The sequence below is a fragment of the Suncus etruscus genome, chromosome 3 (genome assembly GCF_024139225.1).
Source record: "Suncus etruscus isolate mSunEtr1 chromosome 3, mSunEtr1.pri.cur, whole genome shotgun sequence".
Lineage (NCBI taxonomy): Eukaryota > Metazoa > Chordata > Mammalia > Eulipotyphla > Soricidae > Suncus > Suncus etruscus.
In genome coordinates this window covers 79467497-79488385 of record NC_064850.1, presented here as the reverse complement: position 1 = coordinate 79488385, position 20889 = coordinate 79467497, and the positions used below count along the sequence as shown (strand labels likewise).

The 20889-nt window shown below is 39.0% G+C and overlaps 2 protein-coding genes across 2 annotated transcripts in view; one reads left to right on the top strand and one right to left on the bottom strand.

Annotated features, from left to right (window-relative positions):
* Positions 1-19103, bottom strand: part of CARNMT1 (carnosine N-methyltransferase 1) — a 40249-nt gene extending 21146 nt beyond the window's left edge. Inside the window, exons 1-3 of the mRNA XM_049769760.1 lie at positions 18877-19103; positions 9309-9504; positions 7637-7800 (exon numbers count right to left, since the gene is read on the bottom strand). Of these exons, the coding sequence (XP_049625717.1) occupies positions 7637-7800; positions 9309-9504; positions 18877-19103 (587 nt within the window). The remainder of the gene's footprint in view (positions 1-7636; positions 7801-9308; positions 9505-18876) is intronic.
* Positions 9743-11669, top strand: LOC126003900 (vezatin-like; the record flags this gene model as incomplete). The annotated part of the gene is made up of 1 exon (XM_049770235.1): positions 9743-11669. A coding segment is annotated over one exon (1413 nt), but the record flags the coding sequence as incomplete, so codon positions are not given.
* Positions 19104-20889: the final 1786 nt, after the last annotated feature.

Below are 20889 nucleotides of genomic sequence, written 5' to 3'. Positions count from 1 at the left end.
TCCACTTCACAAATGGAGGTGGAAATAATGGAGGGTACCAAGACCAAACAGTCGTATGAACATTAAGCAGAGATAAAAAATGATCAGAGTTAAACACCAAATCCAAAGCCAATGACAACAGAATCGATACCCAATCTACAACAAGATAAACACAGAGGGGACCACTTATACTAGCAGCCTGGGAGGTCAACAAGGGGACTGCATGCTGGGAACAGGGGTGGAGGGAAGACAACATTGGTGGTGGGAATGCCCCTGATTCAATGTCACTATGTACCTAAAATACTATTGTGAAAGATTTGTAATCCATTTTAGTCAAAATAAAAATTAAAGAAAAAAAGTATTTTCTGGCATCCCATATGGTCCCCTGAGCCTTCCAGGAACAATTTCTGAGCGTAGAGCCAGGAATAACCCCCTGAGCACTGCCGGTGTGACCCAAAAACCAAAAAAAAAAAAAAAAATTCATGGGATTAATATTGGAAAGAGGTAGACACTGGTGCTAGTATTGAAATACTGTATGCCTGAAACTTTTATGAACTTTGTAAATCATGGTGCTTAATAGAAAAAAATTTCTAGTTTAAAAATGCAACAAATTCATGTGTACTGATTTTGTGTATTTCTTTAGTTAACGTTTCTAGTAGTTTTTGATGGGTCTTTAAGGTCTTTTTCTGCACATTATCATACCATCTAAAAATAAGTTTTACTTCTTTCCCAATTTCTTACCAGATTGCTCTGATTAACATTAAAACACGTTAGAGTATAGAAAGAGTGAATATAACTGTCATGTTTGGCTCTTAAAAAAAAATCTTTCCTGGGGCTGGAACAATAACACAGCAGATAAGGCATTTGCCTTGCATACAACCAACCCAGGTTCAATACCCAGCATCCCATATGGTCCCCCACGTTTGCCAGATGCAATTTCTGAGAACAGAGCCAGGTGTAACCCTGAGCACCTCCAAGTGTTGCCCAAAAACCAAAAAAAAAACAAAAAAAAAAAACATGCTCTTGGGGTGTGGGCCCTCCAAAATTCTTTCCTTACATTACTAATTGTATTAGCTATGAGTTTTATAGTTAGCTTTTATTGCATTTAAGTATGTTCCTACTCCTTACAATGATTTTTTTATCATGTTGATGCATGACAAATGCTTTCAGTGTCTATTTTAAGATTATGTTGACTTTTTATATTTTTGCTTACAGAGAGAATTACATTAATTCATTTGCTCATAGGACCAGCTTTTGCATCCCTTGTATGAATCTTTTTTTTTTTTTTTTTTTGGTTTTTGGGCCACACCCTGTGACGCTCAGGGGTTACTCCTGGCTATACGCTCAGAAGTTGCTCCTGGCTTCTTGGGGGATCATATGGGACGCCGGGGGATCGAACCTCGGTCCGTCCTAGGCTAGCGCAGGCAAGGCAGGCACCTTACCTCCAGCACCACCGCCCGGCCCCCCTTGTATGAATCTTAACCATAATGAACAATAACTCTTTAAGTAATTTCTGTGTCTATGTTCATTAGTTATCAGGCTGTTGTTTTGTTTGCTGTCCTTTTTCTAGAATTAAGAGTAAAACAGCCTCACTGAAAAGGTTTGGAAGAATTCCTTCTCTCCTTTTTGGGGGGGATATTTTAAAAATTAGTTTCCTGAACGTATCTGAGAACTCACTTATGAGGTCATCTGGTACTGGCCTTTTGTTTTTAAAAGGACACTTGACTAGTGTTTCAATAACTGTGTTTGTGATACATCTATTCATAAAATGTTTCAAGGTTCTAAAATACTTATCCAATCCTTCTAGGTTGCTCAAATGATTTCTTTGTAAATGTTTATAGTATTTTAGATTTCTCTGTATTATATTTCAGCTTTTATTTCTGCTCCTTATTTCCAGGTTGATATCCTCCTCTTTAGGCAAGTCTTGCAAAAGACTCCTTTTATAGAACTACCTCTAGACTAATAGATGATGAATCACAATTTTCATGATAGCACGGTCATGTAACAGTGTCACGGCTTGCTCAGAGCTGGGATTAGCCCCCAGCAGCACCAGAAATTGCTCAAACCCTCCCCCTCCAAAAAAAAAAAATGAGGAAAATTTCTAGGCTGTATTAGATTTAAAAATTTTTGAGTAATGTAAAATATATTACAATTAAGGCTGAATAATAGCACAGTGGGTAGAGCACTTACCTCGTGCATAACCACTGGATTCGATCATTGGCATCTCATATGGTACCCAGAGCCCAGCTAAGAGTGATTCCTGAGTGCAGAGCCAGGAATAACCCCTGATCAATATGTATTCTCCCCAAAAAATTACAATAAAAAAAAAGTGTGTATCTGAGCCAGAGGTTCTACTTGAGCATATTATATTGCATGCTTGTCTCTATTATCTTTGCTTGTTTTTTCCACTATAGAGAAGCCCATGTAATATCTTGAACACATACTTCCTCTCTTTCTTCCCCCTCACTTCTTAAGTATCAATAAAAACTACCTTACTCCCTAAAAATAAATGAAAAAAGACAAACAAAAAAGTGGAGACAGACTCAAGTAATTCTTGAAAGAGAAGCCATACTAGCAAGAAAACTCATGAACATAACAGTCTCACAAAAGATCACTCTAGGGTCCTTCAGAGGGCTCATATAAACCACTACTGTTTTGATAGAAGTTCATCAGTCCAGCACTACAAATCCTCAAATTTGTGGACCTCATAATTTCCCAATTTTCCTAATTTCCCAATAGTAGTACATTATTAATTCCTATCTACCAAGGGGTAGGCTTCAAGAATGTTGGTAAAATGATGACCTGTTTGGAGGAAGTTTTATATTTGTGGTAGCATATTAAATGATAGAAATAACTGTATTATGAATAACTGTACACAACATTGTCTAAAATAAAAAACTGAATTTTTGTAAAAAGTAATGAAAAATAGAAAATTTGAGAGAATATCATAAAGCAAAAGAAAAAATGTTAAACCAGGGAATATATGTAAAGAATAGGGGCTCAAGGGCCAGAGCAATAGTAGTACTGTGGCAAGAGTGTGGTCAAAAGTCAAAAAAAATGATAATATGAAACCAGAGACACAGTACAGCAAGTAAGGCATTTGCTTTCATATGGCTTGATCCCAGCACCCCATCCAAGCATTATCAGGAGTCATTCCTAAACACAGAGTCAGTTATGTTCCCCCCACTCCTAAAAAATACAAATAGATACTATACAACACACACACACACACACACACACACACACACACACACTCCCCACACACATATATGAGCTCTCTTCAACTCATGTAACTTATCTGGAATTTGGGAAGTTTTATTTTGTATTTTTCATTTCTTTTGTTTTGGACATTTGGAGGGGAGGTCATATCTAGTTCGGTGCACAATTACCCCACTGTGGCTATTCTATTATCAGACAACATAGATTTAAGGCTCCTAAACATTACACACCTAATGAGGGACTAGCAAGACACTTAAAAAATATTCCAAGAGACTTGCTGGAAGATACAAATATGGGACAATCATAGCTGAAGACTTCAACGGCTCTCTGTAACCTCTTGAACAACTAGACTAAAACTCAGCAAGTATATACTGGCATTGAAGGAAGAAATGAAAGAGAAGTACTTAGTAAGAATATATAGGGATCTTTATTCCCAAAAGGCTGAGTACTTTCTTCTCCAATGCACATGAGACATTTTCCAAGATAGAACACATGCTAGGTCAAAAAAAGTACCTCTAGGGCTGGAGAGATAGCATGGAGGTAGAGCATTTGCCTTGCATGCAGAGGATGGTGGTTCGAATCCCGGCATCCCATATGGTCCCCTGAGCCTGCCAGGAACAATTTCTGAGTGTAGATCCAGGAGTGACTCCTGAGCGCTGCCAGGTGTGGACCCCCCCCAAAAAAAAAAAGTACCTCTATAAAATTAAGAATAGAAACTTTATCAACTATTTTCTCAAACCATGTGCAATGAATAGAAATAACTTAAAGCACCTGGAAATTGAGCAGCTCACTACTAAACAACCAATGAGTCAGAGATAAAATCAAAGATTCCTGGAAACAAATGAGAATGAGGACACCAATTAAGAGAATTTCTGAGACACAGCAAAAGAATTATTAAGAAGAAAATGTATAGCTTTGCAAGCATTCATCAGAAAGGAAGAACTACATAACTAACGTAACAACATAGCTTAAGAAATTAGAAAATGTCAAAAGCAAGCACAAGAAATAAAACTTAAGAGCAGATGAGGTCACAGGTGGCACAAGTGGTAGGGTATTTGCCTTGCACGCACTAACCGAGGATGGGTCACAGTTAGATCCCCTGTCCCATATGGTCCCCCAAGCCAGGAGTGATTTCTGAGTGCATAGCTAGGAGTAACCCCCGAGCATCACCATGTATGGCCCCAAAACAAAACGAAACAAAAAAAAACAAAAACCTTAAAGCTAAAATTAATGAACTGGCAGCCACCCCCAAAAATCTGAAAGATCAATAAACAAGATTGGATTTTCAAAAAAATTAACAAAACTGCTAAACTATTAGCAAGACCCAAAAAGAAAGAGAACCCTAATAAATTGTATCAGCAATAAAAAGTGTCATTAGACACTACAGAAATCCAAAATAATATTAGATTATTTTGAGAATCTTTATGCCAAAATTGAGAATCTTTATGCCAAAATTAAGAAAACTTCAAAGAAATGTTTAAGTTCTTGGACTCCTGTAAATTTCCAATTCTGAGTGAAGATTATTAGGAATTCCTGAGCAGACCTATGACTATCAAGGAAATTGAAATAGTAATCAAATTAATCAGATTTGTTTTTTACGAAAGTCCAGGTTCAAATGGATTCACTAGTGAACTCCTTCAAACCTTTAAAGATCTATTGCAAATCTTCTTCCGAAGAAACATCCCTAACAGTCTCTGTTATGCTAAACTAACATCACCCAGATACCAAAAGCAAAGATACCACCAAAAAAACAAAACAAAACAAACAAACAAACAAACAAAAAAAACCACCACAGAAAAAGAATTACAGGCCACTTTCCTTGATGAACATAGATGTAAAGATCCTCAACAAAATACTAGCAAAGAGAATCCACATGTAATCAAAAAAGACCATACACCATGACCATTCATCTCGGGCATGCAAAGATGGGTTAACATACACAAGTAAAACAAATCCAAAAAAAAACCCATAATCCATCATATCAGTAAAAGAAAAAATAAATCATATGACCATTATCAATAGATGCAAAAAAAGAATATGACCAGATCCAGAACTCATTCAAGATAAAAACTCTTAACAGAATAGAAACTGAAGGAACTTTCCTGAATATAGTCCAAAGCCATTTACTACAGCCCAAAGCAAACATCATACTCAATGGGGGGAAAAAAATCTTTCCTGTAAGATCAGGCATACATCAAGGTTGTCCACTCTTACCACTTCTATTTAATACAGTAGTACTGGAAGTAATTCTGATAGCAATTTGAAAAGAAAAAATTATCAAGGATATCCAGATAGGAAAAGTTGTCAAAGGGTTTCACTATTTTCTCTAAAAGACTAAACACTCCACACACACACACACACACACACACAAAAGCTTCTAGAAGCAGTAATATAAAAAAGTAGCAGGCTACAAAGTTACTGCATAAAATTCCATGATTTACCACATATGAATGTAAAAGAAGAGACATTAAAATAAATCCATTTCACAACTGTGCCTCAGATAATCAAGGTCCAGGGAATCAGTGTAACTAAAGAGGTTGAGAGACCTATACCAAGAAAATGCCACATTACTTCAAGAAATAAGAGGACACTAAGAAATGAGAACACATCCCTGTTCAATGGTTTGTACGGATTAACTTCATTAAAATGGCACTGTACCACTCAATGTAGTCCCTAAATAATATAATATTATATTGAACATCCCTGTTCAATGTTTTCTATGGAATAACTTCATTCAAATGGCAATACTCCCTAAAGCACTGTATACATTCAATGTATTCCCTATAATAATATAATAATAATATAGTCCCGTCAATTTTTTTTTTCAAAGAAACAGAGTAAATACTCCTGAAAAATCATATGAAACAATAAGTTCCCAAGAATAACTAAGCAGTGGTCCTCAAACTATGGCCCGCGGGCCACATATTGTATTTATATCTGTTTTGTTTCTTCATTGCAAAATAAGATATATGCAGTGTGCATAAGAATTCGTTCATAAGTTTTGTTTTTACTATAGTCAGACCCTCCAGTGGTCTGAGGGACAGTGAACTGGCCCCCTGTTTAAAAAGTTTGAGGACCCCTGAACTAAAGCAATCCTAAAAAAAAAAGAATGGGAGACATCACTTTCCCCCAAAATTCGACTCCAAAGTGGTAGTAATTAAAAGAGCATAGTACTAGAATAATAACAGATCCTCAAAGGATTAAAGTTGAATATCCTGAGACAGACAAGCTTATTAACAGGTAATCTTTGATAAAGGAGCAAAATTTATGAAGTGAAGCAAGGAAAAACCTCTTCAACAAGTAGTGGGAAAACTGATCATCTCCATGCAAAAAGAGAAAAAAACCAACAAACTTAGACCTCTTTCTAACACCATGTATAAGTCAAAAAGACTAAAGACCTTGATGTCAGACCAGACTCCACAATGTAAATAGAAGAAACCACAAACTCAATTCTCCATGACACTGAAGTTAAAGGTAACTTCAAAGACCAAGAACTTGGAAGCAAAGATAAACAAATGAGACTACCTTAAACTAAGAAGCTTCTGCATCTCAAAGAAAACAATGATCAGGATACAAAGACTACCCACAGAATGGAAGAAATTATTTACACAATATCTATTTGATAAGGAGTTAAAACGAAGATATATAGTATTCAAGTTTTATACCAGTAGTCATATTTGCTGCTAGATAGTACTTAATATGAACATGAAAAAATGATATTTTATCACAAATTTGGCCGCCATTTGGAGTTCTAGGAATCAAACCCAAAGACTCACACATATAAAGCAGTTACTCAAACCCTAAGTCATATGCCTACACCCCCAAAATGCCTTTTAATAAGGAGTCACTCCCTAAAATTCTTGTTCCCAGTAGAGGTCTAGAAGTTTGGGACATTGGGGTCACCTAGTCCCAAACAGTATCACTAATTCACTACAGGGGATTTGAATTCAGGGTCATACGGGTGTTAGGCATATGCTTTACCACTTAAATTATCTCAAGTATCACAAATTTGCTTTTTAAGTATTTTGAGAACTACTTCAAGCTAAACTCATTTTTCTACAATCATTACTAAGCAGATCACATTCTTCTACGATTTTCATGGCACAAAAATAAATATCTATGCTCCTTAAGTGCTTACATGTAAATCTTGTGAAAAATTAAGCCACTTTTGCTCTATCATAAAGCAAATTATAAAAAAGATATCACTGATAATTAGCAGTCTACCTCACATTACTTTTTAGAAATTCTCCAAAGCACTAGAACATTATTCATGTTCACTGCAAACAATGTATCCTTGAAATAATATAACACCTCAAGCCTAAACATGCAAAACACTGGAGAGCAACCAACTATAAAAATGCATCAAAAAGGTTTCTTTTAGAGAAACTCAGTGCTTACATATCTTAAAGTAACTGGTTAAAAACAAGATACTATTTACCATCTCTCTTTTGGAAAATTTTTTAATATTTCTTTAATGATTGGCTGGTAGCAGGCATCCCTTTCTGCTTTCCCAGTTTCACTCCAGTCTCTCACAAACTGTTTCAATGTGGATTTTAATTTATCCATGTCAAATGTAGAGGCTGGCATAATCTTTCCATTTCCCTGTTTAAAAAACAGAAATCAATTACCTTTTTTTTTCAGTAATCAATTTTGAATATGACTAAACAGACATGCTACTAATGGGGTTATATAGATAATTATTGAATAAGACATTAGCTTCTCACCTCAACCAGGGTTCAAGAGCAGCTTGAGAACCTAGATGAAAAAAATGTTTGGTGATCTCCCTTAAGCCCTAGATAAAGGTTCATTAGTTATGAAACCACCATATAATTAAGCAGTCTGTACTCAGAACTAAGCAGCAATGAACATCAGACATCCTCTGAGAGAAAAAAAGTTTCCCATGGTCATTGATGGGACAGAATAAAAAGGATCACACTTGAGTATATCAATAATATCCTATAGACCTAAAAAGAGGCCTTGAGTTTCTTAAACAAACATTTCTTTAAGCTAAAAAGGGCTAGGGCCAGTGATAGCACAGCTGGTAGGGCATTTGCCTTAAATATGGCCAACCCGGGCCCGGAGAAATAGCACAGCGGTGTTTGCCTTGCAAGCAGCCGATCCAGGACTAAAGGTGGTTGGTTCGAATCCCGGTGTCCCATATGGTCCCCCGTGCCTGCCAGGAGCTATTTCTGAGCAGACAGCCAGGAGTAACCCCTGAGCACTGCCGGGTGTGACCCAAAAACAAAAAAAAAAAAAAAAAAAAAAAAAAAAAATATGGCCAACCCAAGTTAAATCCCTGACAACCCATATGGTTCTCCAAAGCCTGCCAGGAGTGATTTCTGAGCACAGAGCCAGGAATAACCCCTGAGCACTGCTGGGTGTGGCCCAAAAAAACAAACAAACAAACAATATATATATGTACATATATATTTATATATAAACCATTTATATTTATATATTTATAATCAAAATAAATAAAAAGGGCTACTGTCAGAGAAATAGAACTGCCAGCAGGGTGTTTGTCTCGCACAAAGCTGACCCAGGTTCAGTCTCAGGGTAGCCATACTGCACTTACTATGAGTAAGCCCTGAACAGGACTGGGTGTGTCCAAAAAACAAAAGAAAAGGGCTATTGGGCCAGAGTGATAGTAAAATAGGTAGAACGTCTTGCACATGGTCAACCTGGGTTCAATCCCCAGCACCTCATTATGGTCCCATGGCCAGGAGTAGTCCCTGTGTAAGAGCCAGAAGAAAGAACTGAGCACCACTGGGTGTGACCCAAAAAGTTAAAAAAAAAAAACAAAATCAACAGATAACAGATATAAGAAATGAAAGTAATCTTACCTAGCTAGTTGTTTACAAAACTTTACACCACTAACTTTATACCCAAGAACACTTGAAAAATAAAACTACCAATATACTTTATTTTTAAAATAAATTTAGTTACTGGCATAAGGTTTGTGCTAAGACTCATCTAATGATTAATATCTAAGTGAAAATATTCTGAGTAGATCAGTGTCTAGCATAACAAAAAGATGAAATCTGTAAATATAATACCCTCATGTAGATTAAATCCTAATATAAAAACAAATATAGTAAACATTCACATACATCTTGTCCATATTCTTTATTTTCAAACATATGTATGCAATCATTCACAATGGTCAGTAGTATTTCTTGATTATGATCAATGCATTTTCGTATCTTGTCCAAGTGTAGAAGAAACTGAGGAAGTAGTTTCTGTTGATTAGCTGGAAGTGATCGAAATTGTCTTTCGGTCCGGTTCACTCGCTCATGCATACTGGTGCTAAAACATAAAAGGTGTTTTTTTAAGTTGGCAAAAGATTTTTAAAGAAGCCTATCTTATTTTAATGTTGTCTTTTTGAACATTCATTCCATTAGAATGATAGATACTACCCTGGCATTTGAAATCTTGCAGTTTCTTAAAGGACATCAACTTAGAACATGTATATTTCCACTTTGTTACAAATTCTTCACTAAATAACAAAGCAAACGACAATTTATAACTATAAAAATATGATTGAGAAGAGCAGATATCAGAAGAGGAAGCATACAATCTTACAGATGGCTACCGCCTGCCTGCACTGAAGGTTTTATACCAACTCTGGGTAGCACAAAGTTCAGAGTTCTTCAGAAGATTAGCCCTGTTACTTTCTACAAATAATTCACCTCCCGGGCTTCTACTTACTCCAGAACTTTTGCCTCATCGTATTTTATCTGATGTGACTGAAGGTCTACCTCATGCTCATTCTGCCTGCTTGGAAGAGCTTAAGCGCAGCTATGAATTCCATAGGTATTTTGAAACCCAGCACCAAACAATACCCCAGCGTTTATCCAAAACCCAGAAGTCCAAGGAACTGAACAGCGTTCACACAGCAGTGCGCAGCTTGCAGCTCCATCTGAAAGCATTACTGAATGAGGTGATAATTCTGGAAGATGAACTTGAAAAGCTTGTTTGTACTAAAGAAACTCAAGAACTAGTGTCAGAGGGTTATCAAATCCTAGACCAGAAATTAAAGTTGATTGAGCCCCATGTTCAAGCAAGTAATAGTTGCTGGGAAGAGGCCATTTCTCAAGTGGACAGACTGCTTCGAAGAAATACAGATAATAAAGGTAAGACTGAAGGGGCCTGTGTAAAACCTCGCTGTGCAGTAAGCCCCCCAGCGCAGCCCTCTCTCCACATTGCAGACAAAGATCCCATCCCCGAGGAGCAGGAATTAGAAGCCTATGTAGATGATATGGACATTGACAGTGATTTTAGAAAAGACGATTTTTGTTACTTGTCTCCAGAAGATAAAGAGAGACAGAAACGTGAACATGAAGAGTCTAAGAGGGTACTCCAGGAATTAAAATCTGTGCTGGGATTCAAAGCCTGTGAGGCAGAAAGGCAGAAGTGGAAGCAGCTTCTCTTCAGTGACTATGCTGTGTTGAAACCATTGTCTCCTGTAGACTCAGTGGAACCCATAAGTAATTCAGAGCCATCAGTGGATTCAGATATGGGGAAAGTTGGCAAAAATGATACTGAAGAGGAAAATAGCGAACCTTCCACCAGTGGCAATGAAATAAGTAGGACTGAGCATCTCTGTGAAACTACTCTAGATGATAACTATAAAGACAGTTCTACAAACGAACTCTTCCTCCAAGGGACTGAAGAAAATGTGTGTTACCAATGTGAGAGTGAAGAGGAATCTCAGCAGGCAGATATAGGCGGCCTGGCCACTGCTCACCCGGCACCCAGGGACACTGTTCAGGCCTCCATTAAGGAGAGGCTGGCACAACTACACTTGTCACCAGGTTTTACCTTCACTGCTGGCCTCGCTGCAGAAGTGGCTGCTAGATCTCTCTCCTTTACCACCTTGCTGGAGGAACAAACTTTTGGTGATGAGGCGGAAGAACAAATAATAGAAGAAAATAAAGATGAGCTAGAAGAAAAGTAAGAACCAAAATTCACATGAAGGATTTTATATGTAAAATGCCTTTTATGAATGTGTTTTTAGCTTCATGGTATACCACTAGATATGCCACTGGCAAGGGAAAGTAAGTGCAAGTTTACTATATCTAAAAACTAAGATGTAATTTATATCCATCTGATCTGAATAGACACAACCTAGAAATGGCAGGTCCGTAGGAAAAATCATGAATGATAAGGGCTATGTTGAATGAACCGCTGTTTAATTTGCAGCACAACTGATCGGTCTTGGAAATTCTTGGAGTATATCTAATAAGAAATAATAATCTTATCATTTCTTGCCCGAATTTGCTACCACAAAATGACTGGGATAATTCTGAAGCAAGAAAGTGAACAGTTGACTTCTTTATACTGTATCCTTTCAGTTAATAACTGCAGTCTGTAATGTTAATAACAAGTTGTTTGTATTTTATTTCCGTTTATACCAATCGTAAAGATGCAGGCTCTGAATAAAAGGAACTGAATTCATATGAAAAAAAAAATATGATTGAGGGGCCCGGAGAAATAGCACAGCGGCGTTTGCCTTGCAAGCAACCGATCCAGGACCTAAGGTGGTTGGTTTGCATCCCGGTGTCCCATATGGTCCCCCGTGCCTGGCACTCCTGGCAGTGTTCAGGGTTCATGCCTGACTCTGCACTCAGTAATTAATTACTCCTAAAGATGTTCAGAGAACCACATTACATGCCAGGATTGAATCTAGGTCAGTCACATGCAAGACAAGTGCCCTGCTCACTGTACTATAACCCTGACCTTGCACAATTTAAGATGGGACCCAGAGTTGGAAATTTACAATGAGGGATGATGTCACTCTGGATATTGTGCAGATTATAACACTATTGTAAATTACAGTATCAAAAAAATTTTAAAGGAATGCTGGGAGGGGAAAACCCTATTAGCTAGAGCATTGGATCAGGAGGTCGAGGTAAAATCCCATCACCCCATGGTCTCCGAGCAACATAAGTGACAATTAACAATCCCTCTTTGGGAGGTAACCACGTAAACCTTTTGGTATACTGTTTTATTGTATGACAAAGTCAAACAGCACCTTCCTATACAAAATGTTAGGTATATTGAACAGTAGATCCTTTAAAAGTGAATTACAGTACGAATTATTATATCTATGCCAAATATAATTATTTTTGAGTTGTTGTTATTTGTGGGCCACACACATGGTGGTGCTCAGGTTTTACCGTCAGCGTATAAGACGACTTTTGAAACAAAAAAAAGTCAACTGAAAATCGAGGTCGTCTTATACGCCGAGTATATCCTGAAGAATGTTTCAATATGCTGCTAAACGAAAACTGTCTGAATATTGCCACAAAACAAATTTTCCAACTTGATCCTGCACTCAGACCGCCTCTCTAATCAACCAATCCAAGCAGGCTTTTTATGCATGCAAATTAGACAATGTTCTGGACCCGAATCTACACTGTCAAAAGCCTGCTCAGATTGGCCAGAGTCAGAGAGGACATCTATTACAGTATAACCTTTGAACCTTTGCTTGTTGTGATTGGCTCACTGTGGTACATACAGTTGCAGCACAGGAACATTCTGTCTGATACAACGAATATAGGCTTAAATCTATGTTTTAACTGCAAAATTAGGGGTCGTCTTATATGCCAGAAAATATGGTACTTCTGAATCTGCACTCAGGAATCATTCCTGATAGGGTTCAGAGAATCATTTCTGGAGCCAAGATCAACTGCAGGTTGGCCACATGCAAGGCAAATGATCACCTACTATACTATCACTCCCGTCCTATCCCAAAACAAATGAAATGGAACTCACCTTTTAACTAAATCACCTAATAATTCACAGGCACATTAATGTTTAAGCAGCACTTTTGATTCATTCATATCAAAGGAATCTTCCCAGGTCAAAAAAGTCTCTTAAAAATGACTATACGATAAATTACTGTAATAATTATTCATCACTCATCTTACATAATCAAAATCTATATACCATTTCCCAAGCACTGGACATTTTGTCTACATGATAAATTTTGTGTTCACTATCTGTATTTTGGGGAAGAAATAATCCACAAATTCAAAACGAAACAAAGATTATTTGCTCAAAATGGGTAAGAATTTCTAAGGTTCTTGGTAAAATTTATTTTCAGAAAAACTGCATCAATTTACATGCCTATCAGATTGATTACTAATGCTAAAAGAACTGTACATGTTAGGTAAACAGCAAAATTGCACCAGTTTACAATTCACTGTTAAGAGTTTCAACAATCTCTTTGTACTTTGCTTTAGTATTCCTGGACACCTGACTACAGACAACCATTCTAGGACATTATCTTGAAACTCAACAAACCCAAATTGAACTTGGCATTCATCACAAAAAAACTTCACATATCATCCTTAAATGACCAATACTGATTAATGTCATCACCATAGATAAACTCAAGTTAGAAATTCATTAGTCTTTGTTAAATGATATGATTCTGAGTTCCTTTCTTTTTTTTTTTTTCTTTTTTTGGTTTTTGGGTCCAACCGGCAGCGCTTAGGGCTTTCTCCTGAAAGTTTTCTTCTGAAAACTATATACAAAATTTATTTTCCCCTCCAGTGCTTTTTACATATCAGGTCCTCAATAAGTCTCCCAAAGACTACTGAGAGAACAGTTTCTTAATAACAACCCCCCCAAATCAGACAAATGCTTCTGAAGTTCAGATCTCATCTTTATCACTCATCACCTACTTTACTTACAGCATATCAAAAAAGCCATCAATAAAAATTTTCAAGTACAACACTTTCCAAGTATGCCACTTTTGATTCTCCATAGAGACATGCTTCCATCTTTTCAAAAGTTGAGTTGAGAGATGGATTAATCATAAGAGCCCACACATATCTGCCAGTTCCTATTTGTCAAGAGGAGTAGGTTGAAAAGTAATATATGTATTCTATATATATGATACATAATTATACACATTATATATTCATATTATTTTATAATGTATTATATTCTTATTATATATGCATATAACAATATCATGTTATTATAAAATTATAAAATATGGAATCTATATCATATACATATATGTTGTATGTCCATAACATCACATTGTAACTTTCTTTTTTTTTTTTGGTTTTTTGGGCCACACCCGTTTGATGTCGGGGTTACTCCTGGCTAAGCGCTCAGGAATTGCTCCTGGCTTGGGGGGACCATATAGGACGCCGGGGGATCGAACCGCGGTCCTTCCTTGGCTAGTGCTTGCAAGGCAGACACCTTACCTCTAGCACCACCTCGCCGGCCCCACATTGTAACTTTCTTAAAATAAATGGGATTTTCACCAAGCTTGAGAAAGAAGTCAATCCTTATTATACTACTGTAAAAGGAGCTAACTTAAATTTTCTTACATTCTTAGTCAATGTGCTTAAATAGTGGGCAAAATACCATGTTCTGATTATTTGTAAAAAAAAAAAAATGTACTGAAAGAGAGTGATGTCCATTTGTTTAGATATTACCAAAAAATATTTCTATATAAGGGCATAACTTAAGGAAATTTAAGGGCAGAATTTAACTTCTGACCAAGACCACCACAGACAACCCTCAGAACTATATTTATTGCCATGTCCTTAAAAGAAAATTTGACAAACCTACTCTCAAGGGACACTTTATATCTTTTACACTCTCCTGGGCAACATCCTCCAGTGGCTAAAGGAATAAAGTAGTCAGTCAAATTTCCCCAAGGTTATCTCTAAACCCAGCTTTGCAGAAAGCTAATCTCAGCAGTTACTCCCTCTATCTTAGGTCAGCCTTTCATCAAGCTGGTCTTAAAAAATAACAAACAAAAGAAAGCACAACTTTCCAGAAAGATATTGTGTGGATTCATTAAAAAAAAATATTTATGGGGCCGAGTGATAGAATAGCAGATAGGGCATTTGCCTTGCACATGGCTGACCTGGATTTGATCACCAGCTTTCCATATGGTTCCCCCAGCCCATCCCTGAGTGCAGATCTATGATTAAACCATGAGCATTGCTGGTATGGCCCCAAAACAGAAACAAAAATTAAACAGCCATGGCTAAAATCATTTTGCTATTAATATAGTGTAAATTTTTCGTGAATAATCTTGGTTTTCTGACCTTTAGTAACCACAAGTAGGCATGCTTAATCCTAGAAAAGTGGCTCACCTTTTTATCTGCCTATCTCCTCCTCATTGTAAAAACATGAGCTCTCAATTTTTTTATTTTTGGTTTATTTGATCAAGATATTTTTATTTTTTTAATATCTTTATTTAAGTACCATGGTTAAAACATGTCACTCAATTTACAAAAATCTCACCTAACCACTTCTAAAATTTGATTTTTCTAAAAATTAATTTTTCCACCGTAATATTTCTAGTATTTTTGTATGACTAGGAACCTTTCTTCATTTCGACATGACTAAGTACTTTCTTCATAATAAGAGTAACAACTCAAGGTACATAATCATTGTTTATTGCAATTATTAAGTATACTGCTATAATTCAGTACACTGCTATAGAATACACTTTTATTTTAGTGAGACTATTCCAACTAATCAAAACCAATAGGAAGCAAAAAATTGGAAGTCCATAATGGGAAGAGAAAAAATTTATGATATTTACTGTCCTATTTAATATGTAGGATATTAAACAAAAATATCCTATATATTAACTAAAAATATTTAGCAATAAAACCAAACTCTCTTAAAAAAGTATTTTCCAAAATTCTAAGGATAAGACTACCCATCAGAAATCATAACTCAGAATATATAATTTGAAATACACTATAATTTGGCTATTGTCTTGTTTTGTTTTGAGGACACACCAGCACTGTTCAAAATTGATTACTGGCTCTGTACTCCAGAATCACTCCTAGCAGGCTAAGGAGGCCATACAGGATGTCAGGGGTCGAACCCATTTCAGACAAATGCAAGGTAAATGCCCTACTTGGTGTATAATCATTCTGGCTCTCTATTATTTGGGAAAGCTTAGATCTGTACGTATACAGCAAGACACAAGACACGAGGTACAAGTGGCTATTAAGCACTTGAAATGTAGCTAATGAGATAGGAAAAAATGAACTTTAAATTTAAATTAACTTAGGCTTAAATTTGGTCAGATATTGGGGCCAGAGAGATAGCACAGCGGTAAGGCGTTTGCCTTGCATGTGGAAGATCGCTGGTTCGAATCCCGACATCCATATGGTCCCCAGAGCCTGCTGGGGGCGATTTCTGAACGTAGAGCCAGGAATAACCCCTGAGCATTGCCGGGTATGACCTAAAAACAAACAAACGAAAAAAAAACAAAAAAAAAAATGGTTGGTCAGATATAAGTAGTCATAATATTAGAGAAAGTGCAGGTCTAGAAAATCATAAAACTGTTGAAACACAAGACAGGGCTTTCTAATAGTCATTTCTTTGCCCCACCCAATTCTTTGTTACTTTTCTTTTTTTTTTTTTGTTTTTTTTTTTTGATGCTCAGGGGATACTCCTGTCTATGCGCTCAGAAGCCACTCTGGCTTGGGGGACCATATGGAATGCTGGGGGATCACACCGTGGTCTGGCCTAGGAGCTAGCGGCCTTACCCCTTGTGCCACCGGTCCAGTCCCTCTTTGTTACTTTCCTAATATATATTTTAATCGTAGACTATTTTGAATACACTATACAATAAAAGAATATAAAGTACTTCATTAAGAATACTGTAAATAGGGCCCGGAGGGATAGTACAGCGGTGTTTGCCTTGAAAACAGCTAACCCAGGAGCTAAGGTGGTTGGTTCGAATCCCGGTGTCCCATATGGTCCCCGGTGCCTGCCAGGAACTATTTCTGAGCAGACAGCCAGGAGTAACCCCTGAGCACCGCCGGGTGTGGCCCAAAAACCAAAAAAAAAAGAATACTGTAAATAGGGGCCGGTGAGGTGGCACTAGAGTTAAGGTGTCTGCCTTGCAAGTGCTAGCCAAGGATCAGGACCAAGGTCCGATCCCCTCCCCCCCCCTGTCCCATATGGTCCCCCCAAGCCAGGGGCAATTTCTGAGCGCTTAGCCAGGAATAACCCCTGAGGACCAAATGGGTGTGGCCTGAAAAAAAAAAAAGAATACTGTAAATAAAAACATGTCCCCAAACTGAAAATGTCCTCAAACAAACCTATAATAAAACGGTAAGCTAGAGATAAAAAAAAATACCTATTTTCAGTGTATCATAATGACTGAAATATGAACAAAAGCATTCCTTTCTCAAAAAAATACTACTTTAGTTTTTAGGTCAAAGCCTTTTGTTTTTTCTAAAGCAGATCCACCTGAGAACTAATCCTTTCAAATTAATTTAGTCCTTGTATATTAGAATCATATACAAGCACTTTTTAAATAATTGGAGTCATTAGATTCCCAAGACAATTCCCAGTATACTTTTTAGATTTGCAATAATAAAATGTATCTACCAGACACAAAGATATCTAATTTCTCTCTTCTCTGCCTGGACAGATCTTCCAGGCATAGTATTTGCATTAAACTCAATGTAGCTGTCTGCCTTTCTCTATTAATACGAAATAAAAACCTCATGGTACTAATGTCTTTTTGGTCTCATTAAGTAACATACGCCATGGTCCACAGGCCAGGGTTTCATTTGTAGACTTAAGATCTGTGAACTTCAGAGTCACAAAATGTAACCTAATACTAAATACTTAAATAAATTTCTACATTCTGAAAAGCAACAAAGTAACTTAACCACTATTGGTTCCCCTGCCTTTGAAGAAGTAGGTCGGGAAGTATTTTTTTAAAGTTTGCATATGAAGCTCTAAAGAGATCAATTTCCTCGTCTAGGAGGTCCTATGTAATTCTAATTGCTAACTCGGAACACAAGCGTAGGTGGGCCATAGCCTACAGCTAAAAGGCACAATCCTTAACCAGCAAATTTCACTGGACTTGAATTCCTTCCGGATCTTGGAATTCGAATGTGTGTGCCTACAGGATGTTAACATCTACCAAGAATACAAGGGGCGGAGTTAGAAGTGTCAGAGTTACTACAGTACCCAAAACCGCTGGAACCGAGATTCTGAAAGAAATCAGAAATGCAGAATTTACCGGCTCAGCCCAGGAGCATTTCGTCCACCCTGCGGGGACACTGGGGATGCTAGCGGTGGCGAGATCGCTGGCACTGGGCGGTTTGGGGTGCACAATCTTAGAGTATCTCGTGTGTGTGTGTGTGTGTGTGTGTGTGTGTGTGTGTGTGTGACAGAGACATACTTGGACATGGTGAAAATCTACAGAAACTAAGTATCCCACGTGTGTGTATGGGGGGAGAGAGAGACAGACAGAGACAGAGGGAGACAGAGACAGAGAGAAGAGAGACTTGGACACGGCAACAATATACAGCGAGTCTCCCACGTGTGTGCGTGGGGGGGGGGGAGAGAGAGAGACAGATAGACAGACAGAGACAGAGAGAGACAGAGAGACAGAGAGACTTGGACTGGGCGATAACCTCGCCGAACTCGCCCAGCACCGTCCAACCATCCAGATCCGGAACGGTCTCAGCCTTCCCTTCCTCCCGGGTCCCTCGCCAGGCAAGCCCCGAAGCCAAACCCCCAGGAAGGCTAAGGACGGGGCCCGGGAGGGCGGTGGGAGCCGGCTGCCCCAGCTCGGGCTGCAGTCGCGCGCGGGAGGAGACGCGAGGCGGGTGCCGGGGCGAGGGTGCCCGGGGGAGGCGGGGACCCCGAGGCCCTCACCCGTAGTAGCGGAAGGCGTTCATGATCTTCCAGAAGTGCTCGCGCTCCAGCCTCTCCTCCTCGTCCTCGGGCTGGCGCGGGGCGGCGGGCGCCGCCACGGCCGCGGCCGAGCCCAGGCGCCCCGCCGAGAAGGGCACTTCCACCTCGGCGCGCGCCGCCCCGCCGCCGCCGCCGCCGCCCTCGGGCAGCGGAGACGCGGGCGGAGGAGGACGCCGCCGGCGCTGCATCGCCGCCACGGCCCTCGGCCTGGCTCGCTTGCGTCGGGCCGCGACGGACAGCGTGGTGGCGGCGGCTGGCTGGCCGGGCCCTAGACGGCGCCCGCCGCGGACATGCCCCCGGCTCACGCCGCGCTCCGCCTCCGCCGCCCTCGGGCCTCCGTCAGCGCCGGGCTCCGCCAGGTCCTCCGAGCGCCCGCGGGACGAGCGCGCGTGCGCAGGGGGACTAGCGCCCGGGACGGCCGCTCCGTCGCCGCTCATTGGCTGCCCGCTTTCGACGGCTGACGACGTGCTGACGTAGGGCGGATGCTAAAATGAGTGGGACTGTGACCGCGGGTGGGCGGGGCAGGAGGAGGGTTCTAGGCGGGGCCTGAGCGCGGCCCGGCTCGGGCTGGGTCGGAGAGCGAGAGTCCCACTGAGAGAGCTGGAAAGATGCACCGAGGGGGGGCCAGAGCGGTGGCGCGAGGAGTAAGGCGTCTGCCTTGCGCGCAACTCCTGAACGTCACCGGGTTTGGGCCAAACACAAGAAAGAAAGACCCTCTGAGGAAGAGAACTAGAGGAAATGACATTCTGAGTTAAATGAGGGGCTCGCACTTTAAATTTCTAGAAGTTGGAACTCCTCCGGTTCCTGAGTCAGTTTCTAGTTTTTATGACTTACGCGAAGTGGGATATCGTAGTCCTAAAATCCTCAGCTCACCACGGCTGGGGATCTTTGAAGATCTCCTAAGAATGCCAGACTTAACCTCTTAAATTCACATTTTTGTTCCATTTTTTTTCCCTCTGAGACTAGCTCTAAAATGGATACCCTGCCTGGATTTAATATTATACAGGAAACAAGTCCAATTTAATTGCCACAACTGCAAGACTATCTATCCTATGAAATCGTCTTAAAAAGAAATGATTTTGTTTCGAAGAGTTCGAAACAACCAGAGAACTATATAAAACTATATAAACTATATAAAACTATATAAACCAGAGAATATAAATTCTGCAAAAGATACTTATAGTTGGAGCCCGAGGAAAATACAGTGAGTAGGGAGGACACTTGTCTACACATAGGTGACCTGGGTTTGAACTCCAGCACCCCATTTGGTTCCCCCCAAGACCTATCAGTAATAATCCCTAAGCACAGAGCCTGGAATATTTCCTGAGCACCACTAAGTGTAAACCCCCCCCCCAAACAAAACAAAACAACAACAACAAAAAGATAGTCCTGTTAATATAGTTAACTCACTTCCATATATTTACCTAAAGAATATAAACACAGATTCAAAGTGATAGTTGTCACCCCCTTGTTTGTTGAAGGGTTGTTTATAATAGTCATTTTTTGCAAACATCTTTTTTTTTTGGCAAACAATCTTAACTGTCTAACACAAATAAGGAATCTTAAGTGTCCATCACGAATAAAGTAGATTTTATATGTATACACACAATGGTACCTTCTGCTACAGGAAACATTAAATTATGCCATTTGCAACAGTGATGGGCCTAGAGGGTAGTATGTTTAGTGAAATAGTCAGAAGAAAGAAAAACACCATATGATTTTACACACATATGGTGGAGAAAGCAAACAGATTAGCTTGATATTAAAAAGTAAATATTTAATCTATGTAAGACCAATAAATGATTACCAGAAGAGAAGGAGGAAAGATGTGGGCTAGTTAGGAGAAAATATTGCAGCAGGCACAGACGTTCAGATTCTTGTCAAAACTGAAAACAAAGGAAAGGAGAGTAAATAATTAAATTTAGTAAAAGACTTTATTTGTGGAAATAGAAAGGAAGGAAGGAAGAATAAAGT